General features: G+C 41.9%; 2 protein-coding genes across 7 annotated transcripts in view; both read left to right on the top strand.

Moving 5' to 3' along the window:
- The window catches only part of wdr62 (WD repeat domain 62), a 43,592-nt gene extending 40,781 nt beyond the window's left edge, over positions 1–2,811 (top strand). For 3 of the 4 annotated variants that reach the window (XM_079513498.1, XM_079513499.1, XM_079513496.1), the window contains 3 exons: positions 737–837; positions 1,442–1,629; positions 2,577–2,811. In XM_079513498.1, the coding sequence (XP_079369624.1) occupies positions 737–837; positions 1,442–1,627 (287 nt within the window). In that variant the 3' untranslated portion in view covers positions 1,628–1,629; positions 2,577–2,811. Of the gene's footprint in view, positions 1–736; positions 838–1,441; positions 1,650–2,576 lie in introns of all 4 variants that reach the window. The other variant, XM_079513497.1, reaches the window with a different exon arrangement.
- A 2,986-nt stretch (positions 2,812–5,797) lies between these two features.
- The window catches only part of atg16l2 (ATG16 autophagy related 16-like 2), a 30,053-nt gene continuing 23,847 nt past the window's right edge, over positions 5,798–12,003 (top strand). For all 3 annotated transcript variants that reach the window (XM_079513929.1, XM_079513930.1, XM_079513928.1), the window contains exons 1-2: positions 5,798–6,088; positions 11,873–11,927. In XM_079513929.1, coding sequence (XP_079370055.1) covers positions 5,941–6,088; positions 11,873–11,927 — 203 coding nt within the window. In that variant the 5' untranslated portion in view covers positions 5,798–5,940. The remainder of the gene's footprint in view (positions 6,089–11,872; positions 11,928–12,003) is intronic.

Raw genomic sequence — 12,003 nt, 5'->3', positions numbered from 1 at the left:
CTGTTAGAACGCTGGGTTGTACAGCTAACCGGGTTGTAATATAAGTCTGGGTTGTACAGCTAACCGGGTTGTAATATAAGTCTGGGTTGTACAGCTAACCGGGTTGTAATATAAGTCTGGGTTGTACAGCTAACCGGGTTGTAATATAAGTCTGGGTTGTACAGCTAACCGGGTTGTAATATAAGTCTGGGTTGTACAGCTAACCAGGTTGTAATACGCTGGGTTGTACAGCTAACCGGGTTGTAATATAAGTCTGGGTTGTACAGCTAACCAGGTTGTAATATAAGTCTGGGTTGTACAGCTAACCAGGTTGTAATACGCTGGGTTGTACAGCTAACCGGGTTGTAATACGCTGGGTTGTACAGCTAACCGGGTTGTAATACGCTGGGTTGAACAGCTAACCGGGTTTTAATAGAAGTCTAAATATTTTAGATCGTCTTTATCTGCTGCTTCTGTGCTCCAGGAATCGGAAGTAACGATGTTGTTGTCATTGTGTGGCAATGCGGGTCTCACAATTTTGGCACATAATCAAATGCAAGGAAAGTATATAAACTATTGTACTAGTGTGTAATTTTGAGTGAAATGGTTGTATTTATATATATATTATTTACAGTATATATTGTATTTCTATGATGCTCTGTTTGATGTAGACTTATCATTTGCACATTAGAAAACAAATGCACAACGCACATGTATGTTGTGTACTTTAGTGTTGTGTATTGTCTGATTTGTATAGGTCTGTGTCCTGTGGAGGACCCAATCGGTGTCCAGCGCTGTCGGCGCATCATTAACGAATTGACTTGTGCCGCTAAACAAGTTGTGGACATGTACGAGCAGGTAAGCCTCTCACTAAACGACCTCAACACAAAAATACACACAAAATACTGTACATTAAGCATGTACGTACACTATGTATTTGCAGCTATATACATGACATGAGAGGGACATCTATAGTTTTTGGTTGAAGACATTCAGAAGTCCTGGACATGAAACTATTTGGGCACCACTGATATAGAAGTGTTTTTCAGAGCACTTTTAGGATTCATTCTTTTTTTTCTTTTTTATGATCAGTAATTTATTTGGATTTTTTACAAATACAGAAAACCGAAAAAACAAACACAAGCAACAACAACAGAATACGTATGCATGGACATTATGTATGAACACAGAAACATAATATGAAACAAGGATATACAAAAGGAATACAAATAAATCAAATTAAAAGTTTAAATGAGTTTACACGACCAAACACGCAGCATCATCAACCGTATCATATGTATACTAAGACAGTAAACAATCAAAAGGGCATTGCCTGACCATGGATCACATCAAGGACCTGCAACATGACTGAGGAACACGTTCCACTTCCAATCATATTTAAGGATTCATTCTTGTTAGAATCTGCCTCGGGTCTTAATGGATCAATGTGTTTGTGGTGTAGGTGAGGAACTCTGAGCAGCACGGCCAGATGGCCTCCGACCTGAAGGGAGCGGTCTCTGGCGTCCAGTCACAGCTGGCCTCTGTGTCTCCAGCGGAGTTGCCGATACGTGAGGAGACGACTCGGGCTCTGCTGGAGAAATACTCCACCATGTTGGTCCAACACTTCCACAGAAAACTTGACGGTTGAAGGTAAGCAGGTGGACTTTGATGTAAGAGCAGGGACGAATAGTTTTCATAATCCTCATGGGGGCCCGTGGCGTGCCCCCCCCATCTGTCCCGTCAAAAGATGTTCTTACTAAATCGATAGTCCCACATACAGTATAGGCTAGTGATTCTCAAAGTGGGCTCCAGGGACCCCCAGGGCAGTGTTGTTTTAGTTTTAGTCATAGTCTCTTGCATAGTTTTCATTTAGTTTTAGTCACCTGGAATGTTTTAGTTAGTCTAGTTTTAGTCGACTAAATGTCATAAGATTTTAGTCGACTAAATCTACAGTTGATTTAGTCTACTAAAATGTGTTTTGGCGGCCCTTGATGTTGTCGTAATGACTGATTTTATACTTGCTGAAAATAGCCGATCTACAAGATCACAACGCGTCGCAGTGCGACGTGTTGTGATCTTGTAGATCTGCTATTTTCAGCATGCAACCAAGTGTAAAATGACTTATACTGGATCTCTTGTCCACTAGTCCCTTCCTAACATTTTAGTCTAGTTTTTATTTGTTGACGAAATTGACAATATATTTAGTCTTAGTTTTAGTCATCATAGCTTAGTTTTCATTTAGTTTCCATTTAGTTTTCCTCAGTGAAAAAAGGTAGTCGACGAACATTTTTCGTCTTAGTTTTAGTCGACGAAAACAACACTGCCCCAGGGGTCCTTGAGAGGCTTCCAGGGGGTCCCCAGCTAAATTAGTTAGTTAGTTAATTAGTTAGTTTAGTTTGGAACTAAATGGACCCTTAAAGGTCTAGTTACCATGACCTCAATTTGCATACCAAACTGGATGTGATAGTGCTATTTTAAAATGATCAGAGTACTATTTGTTACTTTATATTGATGTGTAGACTGACTATTACAAGGACTAAATCTACATTTGCTTACATCCACTCGCTGACCCCTGTTGTGTTGTGATTCTTGTTCAGGTTACGTCCTTCAAGCTGAGCTCTTTTCAACACTGCCTGAGAGTTGACCCTTACCCTGGACACCCACTACAGGATTCCTCGCACATGCTGATCAAACGGGATGGTTTTGTCTATGGACTGATCTATTGTTGATTAGTTGAATCCACCAGCAGACGAAGCCACAAGTGTTATGTTGTTGTTGTTTGTTACACTTTTATCACACTTAATTGTTAATAAAGTTGTTTTTTTTAATGTTTCTGTGATCATTTTTCCTTGAATGCTCCACATGTAGAGTTACACACACCCAGTGCAACCATTTTCTTTTAACCCATTTTGACCTGAGATCAGATTCTACAAATGTCTTAGCGCCACCGAGTGGCGCGCTACGAGCTTGTAGGTCTGCTATATATCCTGACAGTTTTCTGAAAAAGCTGTTTCTATGTCAGTCGTTCTTCGATTTTCCAAAAATAGCAGACCTACAAGCTCATAGCGCGCCACTCGGTGGCGCGCTATGAGCTTGTAGATCTGCTATTTTTCAATAGCTAAAGCATAACATGATGCTAACACCAAAAGGGGTTCCCGCCCAGAATGGGTTCCCGCCCAGAATGGGTTGACTCATAGTTTTACTCTTACTTGGCAAACAAACATGATACAAACACACATTGGGTGCTAGTTTCTCAACCAGATCTCCACAATCTCTGAATGTTGCAAAGAGTCTGTAACTGTGACTCGACGGGAGGCCATACCTGGTGCAGTGCATAAATGAGCATACTTATGTCGTTTCTGTATTATGTCTTTCTTAAATGCTGTCATCAAGATTAATGTAAGGTTTGGAATATAAATATAAAAAATACCTATTCCACTATAATGCCTTTAATATGGAATACGAGACTGCTCGCCCCTTTACCAACTCGCCCCTTTACCAACTCGCCCCGGGCGTACAGACTGCTCGCCCCTTTACCAACTCGCCCCGGGCGTACAGCCGGCGGAACGGCACAGCCTGGTATTCCTAAAGTAATCTAAGTAAATTATGCTTAAAGGGGCATTCCACTCATTTTCAACATTTTACTATGTCATTAATGTACCTTAGAGCTGTTGTGTGGAAATAATAAAAAAGTTCCCCCATTCTGTGTTTCCTAGAACTAGAGGTCTGAAAATAATCATTAACATGGTGAAACACATCTTGATGATGTCATCAAGATGTGTTTCACCATGTTAATGATTTTTTTCATAATTACAGTTCTAGGAAACACAGAATGGGGGGACTTTTTTATTATTTCCACACAACAGCTCTAAGGTATATTAATGACATAGTAAAATGTTGAAAATGGGTGGTTTTCCCCTTTAAACGGTTAAACCTAACCTTATTCCTAACCGCGTTTCCACCGAGTGGCGCGCTACGAGCTTGTAGGTCTGCTATTTTTGGAAGTCGTGAAAATGTGGCACAAATCTTTGAATATATATTTCAGAGCTAACATTTTTAAGTAAAATATTGGCTTCTGGGGGGTCCCTGGAACAACATATTTTGATATGGGGGTCCGTGGACCAATAGAGATAATTCTGGGGGTCCTTGACATGAAAAAGGTTGAGCACCACTGACATAGAAACATGGGTTTTTCAGAAAAATTTTAGGATTTAGAAGCCTTTTTTTAATCTACCTCAGTCCAAAATGGGTTAACTGTCCTTAATACATGATTTCATTTAAATATGCCAGATTTCACTTCAAGTTAATTTCCCCAGTGTATCCCCAGTGCACACAGGCCGACAACACTATCTCTGGTCATATACTAGCTCTATACAGATCTGTGGACCAGAGCTATAGTGTCTGACCTAGTGTCACGCTGCCACATCCAAAGCTTAAGAAGTGATACTTCCAAGTGATAGTACATACCAAAATGCTGCAATAATGGTATGACTATGATAATAGACAGAAAAGGTGCCATTTTATGAGCATTATTGAGTCAACACGTTGAACAGGTTGATTGCACAGAGCTACTGTAACAGTAGGTGGCAGCATAATCAATGGCATTGAACATGATGCCATTTGTACTGTTGCCCTGTTACTGTTGATCACTGTCTGTCTGGAGCATTTTAATTATTGTTAAGCCTAGATACACGTATTAATATATTAATATTGGAGTATTCTATAATCATGACACACTCACACACACACTTCCCAAAACAAACTGGTCAGGCTCCTACTTGGCCTGATGTGGCAGCGGTGGCCGAACGGATTGCGGAGCGGTCTTGATACCGGAAGGTCGCCAGTTCGAATCAGCGGTCCGACACGTTAAAATTACCACCGCTGAAGTGCCCTTGAACAAGGCATTGAACCACTACGTCGATGAAATGTTCTATGAGCAGGGCCTGGCTGGAAACAAGTTCTTGAGCTTAGCCCAGATACCCTGGGTAAATATAGTAATCATTTCATTTCATGGCCTCACCCCCCTCACCCCTGCTCACTTTGACAGGCTGGAATGGTTTAGGCTCGATGATAGAGTACAGCATCTTGCAATGGGTCTGGTCTAGCCTGGTTTCCAGGCCATAGACCCCATCCACTCGACTGAGGCTAGGTCTGGTCCACAAGATTCGCTACACCACCAAGATACCCATGTACCTGTCTAAATACTTCCTTAATGTCAACGAAGTCCACACCCACAACACCAGAGGGAGTGCAACAAACCATGTGCAACCCAGATTCGGCACAAACAATTGACTAAATAATTTTCGCTCCTATGCCACCAAAATGTGGAACGCCCTACCAACAGTCATTAAGACATGCGAATCCCTTGACTCCTTCAAAACCGCTCTCAAAGGGTACCCACCCCTTTCCCCCCTCAATGTATATATGTTTCTTTTCCCTTTTTACCTCCTTTGTGAATTTTGTTCTGTTCTTTGGCTATATAGGCCTAGAAGTGTCTATTTGTACGTCTCTAAATGTTTTGATGAATTGAACAAGGTGGACCCTCTTGTAAACAAGTGTAATGCTTTATTGGGTCGTCCACTCACAGTTAACAGTCTTTGTATTGAGTTGTGCTTGTCAAAATGTACTGTTCAATCAATCAAAACACTCTCACACACACACACACACACACACACACACACACACACACACACACACACACACACACACAGGCCTATCCTTTTTCCTCCGAAGAGGCGTGTCTCCTTCCCACGTGTTCCGTGTGACGTAAACACCCCGGAAAAGGAGGGTAACAACAACTGCGATTGGCTGATTTAGTGTTACTTTACTTTTCCATCTCTGTTTATGGCATATGGCAGCGCGAGACACTTGTGCGACGATTTATGACGATCAAAGATCGTATTAAAACTAAAAAAGTGATCAAGTTTGTTTGTTTTTACAGACATTTATAAGAGGTTTCAGATGATGATGAGCGGCAGTGTTTTGATGAGAGATCCAGGAAGAATGAAGAAGATGAAGGAGGAGGATGTCTGGAAGAATCACGTCGTCAAACAGCTGAGAAGCAGAGATAAACATCAACACGCCAAGTTCCAAGACCTCGTCCGCTTCTGTACGTCTTTATATTGTATTCATAAGATATAGAAGTGTCTTACCCCAAGATTTAGACTCTCGTAGAGTTTTTTTTCGATTCGTCAGAATCGAAAGAAACTCTACGAGAGTCTAAATCTTGGGCTAGAAGTGTCTATTTGTACGTCTCTAAATGTTTTGATGAATTGAACAAGGTGGACCCTCTTGTAAACAAGTGTGTAATGCTTAATTGGGTCGTCCACTGTCTCACAGTTAACAGTCTTGAAATGTACTGTAATTCTGCAAACTGTTAATAAATATTTCAATCAATCAATCAAAAAGTGGTTGGAAAAAGAACTAAAGTAAAAGTATGAATCAATGTAGAAACACTGTTACAACTTATTGCAAGTAAAAGTCCGATAATAAAACATTCTGTACAAAAGTATTGGCACAAAATATACCCATGAGAAGTTAAAGTACTACTCATTGTGCAGATTAATTGTCACGTTAACGGTATTGTGTATAAATCTTTTGATTAAAATTGTTTTAATAGGGCTTCTTGTTATTTTTTTTTTTAAATAATACAAATATACAAAGTAACTTGTAACTACAGTTTTTAAATAATTGTAGTGCAGTAACAAGTACAATATATACCTCCCCTCCGAGATGTAGTGGAGTAGAAGTAAAAGTACTGAGAAATGGAAATACTCCAGTAAAGTAAACGTACATGTAATTTCCACCACTGCATATTGCACAATATTAATGACGAATTGAATACATAGGATACGGCTAGCTCTGGTCCATATCTCTAATGCCTTAACCCATTTTGACCTGAGATCAGATTCTAAAAATGTCTTCTACATCCTGACAGTTTTCTGAAAAAGCTATGTTTCTATATCAGTGGTTCTTCGATTTTTCAAAAATAGCAGACCTACAAGCTTGTAGATCTGCTATTTTTCAATAGCTAAAGCATAACATAATGCTAACACCAAAAGGGGTTCCCGCATGCAAGGCAGAAAAGGGCATTAGGGCTATGGACCAGAGCTATAGGATAGGGCCACAATGGAAACAAGTTTGATTGATTGATTGATTGAAGTAAATGGTAAATGGTGCATTTATATAGCGCCTTTATCCAAGGCGCTTTACATAGATTGTGCATTACATTCACCCATTCACACACATTCATACACCGATGGCAGAAGAAACCATGCAAGGCACCAACCAGCACATCAGGTGCAATTGGGGGTTCAGTGTCTTGCTCAAGGACACTTCGACACTAACTCTGGGGGAGCCCGGGTTCGAACTGGCAACCTTGCGGTTACCATCCAGCCACTCTACCCCTGAGCCACCGCCGAAGTATTAAAGGGACACATTTTTTTTGCAAAAAAAAAATATATTAATGCCGTTTAGAAGATTTAGAACACTTTCCTGGGGGTCTTTATGTGTGTAATATGTGGTTTTAGATATTTTAGATTTTTAGCAGTGAGCCCAGTGTCTCTGATGTCATCGACACTGGGGCTCATTTACTTCCTGGACTACAATTCCCATAATGCTTTGGTGCACTGCTCCTCCTTGTGGATAGGGGAAGGGCTGTCTTAATGAGACAACATGTAGTCCAAGGACTGTCTAAAGAGGACGAGACGCGAAGACCGTACGGGCGACGCCATGTTGCTCCATGGAAGGAAAGAAACATGCGCAGTTGAGACCAGGAAGTTGTACATGCCCAAATTTGTGCATGTACAACTTTCTGGTCTCAACTGCGCATGTTTCTTTCCTTCCATGGAGCACCATGGAGCAACATGGCGTCGCCCGTACGGTCTTCGCGTCTCGTCTTTAGACAGTCCTTGATGTAGTCCAGGAAGTAAGTGAGCCCAGTGTCCATGACATCGGAGACACTGGGCTCACTGCTAAAATTTAAAATATGTAAAACCACAGATTACACACATGAAGACCCCCAGGTGGTGTAGCGAATCTTGTGGACTAGACCCATTGCAAGATGCTGTACTCGGTCGTCAACCCTAAGCCATTCCAGCCTGTCAAAGGGCAGGGGTGAGGTGGGTTCTGGGAGTGAGGCCAAGTAGTAGCCTGACCAGTTTGTTCTGGGAAGTCTAGAGCCTTGTTTTAAGGGCCTTTTGAGGGTGCTGTGGTACCAGGAGGTGCCCAGTTCCCAGGACTTTTTATCTCAAATGTCTGAATATTCCTCATGCTATTTACATTTTGCATTCATGCAATGTATTTTTTAGTTATAGTTATTCTATTTATAGTGACTCATAGGAATAGACTATGTGACAGCCGGAATGTAGACGGCACCCGGGTGATCAGTATGGGTTAGCGCCCCAGCCAGTGTCCTCCGTGAGGAGGTGATCAGTATGGGTTTGCTTTGCGCCCCAGCCTGTGTCCTCCGTGAGGAGGAAGCCCAACAAACCCTCGGTGAGGCCTTTAGGAGGGCCATTATAATCCACCACTCCTGAATGGAGTGCCTGGTGCTGGGAGTCTGGTGCAACGCACAGGTCCTGGGCCTGGTGAGAGCAGGAGTGGACCTGGTGAGACGTAGGAGGGGCCCAGACAGGAGTCAACCCACAGAGCCTAGTCCTTCCACGCGCCAGAATTTGGTTCTCCCAGTCCCGGCAGAGTAGTTCCGGAGCAACGGATTGTGTTGCTCATTCCCTGATGGACTGATCGAGGGTAGCTACTGGGACATAAGTCGGGATTCGATCAACCCCGGCTGGGTCGCCTGAGTGAGGGGTATGATGTTGGCAGACCCGAAACATCACTGAGGATACGTCCCAGGTGCATCCATGCGATGTATTTTATTTAGTTATGTCTTAAGTTCTAACGAAGTAATCAATCAAGCAATCAATTTCACAGCATCCAGGAATAATTCACACAAAGTGATATTATAATAAGGGTAATAATAATAATAATAGTAGTAGCTCAAATTTAGTAAGTACCCAACGTCTCTTTACATAAGGAAAGGATAGTGTAATAATGATGAAAAGGGCGACCATCTCTAACATACATATATAAAGTTCACCCGACGGCCATCTTACTTCGGGGCTACAGTACAGTATATTCAATGGCAGCTCAAACAAAAACAGTCATAACTCGCTCAAATCTTGACGGATTTACAAACGGGTTGGTTTATTACAAACGTTGTCAACGTGGCTATGATTCAGGACGCTTTTCTGCTTAATTTAGTTTTTTTATATGAACGTCGTATAAAAGCATATAAGTATGCGGACGTCTCTGACGTTTATAACAAACCAAACCGTTTGAAAATCGGTTGAAAATTGAGCAAGTTATGGTTATTTAAAAGTACATGCCCCATAGACACAATGTTATGTGGCCCGAGGTAAGATGGCCGCCACGTAGCGACGTCACTCTCCATTGGCCAGAGCGCGGGTGAGCCATCTAGCTTTCTTATATATATCTATGATCTCTAAGGCCTCTAGAAGTCTCCACCTTTTGGGTGAAGATCCATTGTGAGTCGCAGGCGCGGAGAACACATGACAACATACTGTATATGATATGTTACCCATGAATTCTGAAGTTTATTACACACACAGTAATATATACAGTAGGACAGTAGATCTGTGACATCTCTAGTAGATTATGGAGGCCAACAGACAGAATGAGCAGGAACTCGCTTGCATCTCATTTTCACATGTGCGTACAGTCAGTCCCTCTGATGAAGTAGTAGACAATAATCATGTAATGGTTATCAATATGCTTACAGTATGCAGATAAATGTGTCGTCTGAGTCAGGCAGCTGAGGCCGGATTATTACAGATAAGTAGCCTTGCAGAGCCATGAGGCCCATAGGGCAGGAGCCTATCTCCTGTTTCTGTAGCGTGAGGCAGCTTGATGTACAAGTACACCCCCTGGACATGATGCTAGTATGTCTCAGGGACTTACCCCCAATCCAACCCTTGATGCCGAGTGTCAAGCAGGGAGGCACTGGGTCCCATTTTTAGAGTCTTTGGTATGACCCGGCCGGGGATCGAACCCCGACCTCCCAGTCACAGGGCGGACACTCTAGCCACTGAGCTGTTGGATTATTACAGATAGTATAGTGTCTTTTTTCTGAAGAATGACTATATTGTTCTTCTACATGTGAACATTTCACACATTTCTAAACTGCTGCGGTCAGCTGTTTTCTAATTTCCTGTCCTAGTTTTTCTTCACAGGTTCATAATATGTTCTGTAACACTTTAGTGTTTAGGTTTCTGAGCCAGGAACAAGTATGAAAATAGAACTTCAGCCTACTTGTTACTTAAAACCCATTCTGGGCGGGAACCCCTTTTGGCGTTAGCATTATGTTATGCTTTAGCTATTGAAAAATAGCAGATCTACAAGCTCATAGCGCGCCACCGAGTGGCGCGCTACGAGCTTGTAGGTCTGCTATTTTTGAAAAATCGATGAACGACTGACATAGAAACATAGCTTTTTCTGAAAACTGTCAGGATGTAGAAGACATTTTTAGAATCTGATCTCAGGTCAAAATGGGTTAATACCGGTTAAAAAAAAGAAAACAATAGTAGCGTCCCTATTCTGTGGACGAACATTCGCCGAAATATAGCAGCAATATTCTGCGAAGAGTGAAGACATGTTCTGTGGAGAGAAAAGAAGAGGAGACCTAGAGACCCCTGTGGTACCCTGTGGTACCATGTGGTACTCTGTGGTACCCTGATGGATAAAGTGTATAGGGTTTAGACCCTGTGGTACCCTGATGGATAAAGTGTATAGGGTTTAGACCCCTGTGGTACCCTGATGGATAAGGTGTATAGGTTCTAGACCCCTGTGGTACCCTGATGGATACAGTGTATAGGGTCTAGACCCCTGTGGTACCCTGTGGATAAAGTGTATAGGGTCTAGACCCCTGTGGTACCTGATGGATAAAGTGTATAGCAGGGGTGCCCATCCTTTTTTGACTTGAGAGCCACTTTCAAAATGACCAGCTCAACAAGATCTACCCACCAAAAAAAGTAATTATCGCATTGCTTAGTTTAAAATAGAATAGTTTAAAAAAAACAAAAGACGGGAATGGGAAATAGAGGGGGAGAAATGGAATTAGTATAACTTTGTAATGCTACTGATGTTTGTGCGCAACACTCTTAAAATTAAAGTATTACATTGTGGGTTTAGCTGACAGGCCCTTTTTGATGTCAATCAATCAAGTCACCTTTTTTTTTAATTAATATATTTAAATTATATATATATTTTTAGGGGAGGGTCATGTGTTCTACCTGCACAGCTTTTGTGATCTACTGGTAGATCACGATCTACCTTTTGGGCACCCCTGGTGTATAGGGTTTAAGTGGTTTCTGACGACCAACCACTACCAATACATGACTCTGAGGAAGATGTAGTAACATCAGTCACATCCTGTCAGTCACTTATTATTGTCCTAATACGCGGCACCTTGTTTATGTAAAAGAGGCTAATAAAGTTGTCTGAGCTGCTCTAGTGTCTCCACGGTTGGTTAAGAAAGAGGCAGATTTAAAATAACAAAAGTGAATCATTAAATTGCTGGCTTTCAGTTACTTGTTAATACTACTGAGCCTCGGCTCTGCTTGAGTAGAGCTCACTGCAACAGTAGCCTGGATTCCAGCCTGAAAGCTCCACGGAACGTATTGAATCAGGCTGGATCCCAGAGCTACTGCAACAGTGCTTTTGGCTCACAATACTAATATTAACTCAAGTTGACTGAGAAGGGAAGCTATCTATCCCAAGTAGTATCATAGTTCATAGTAATCCTGTGGTTTTTGCACTGATATGTTGTTTTCTAACGGTGCATCTACTGTTTTTGTGTCTGTGTTCTCTCCAGACACCAGACTATTGGAGAAAACCAGCTTCACCAAAGGATTTCTATGTACAACAAAGTAAGTGTGTGTGTGTGTGTGTGTGTGTGTGTGTGTGTGTGTGTGTGTGTGTGTGTGTGTGTGTGTGTGTGTGTGT

The sequence above is a fragment of the Electrona antarctica genome (genome assembly GCF_951216825.1).
Source record: "Electrona antarctica genome assembly, chromosome: 11".
Taxonomy (NCBI): Eukaryota; Metazoa; Chordata; class Actinopteri; order Myctophiformes; family Myctophidae; genus Electrona; species Electrona antarctica.
This window is presented reverse-complemented; position numbering and strand designations above follow the sequence as displayed.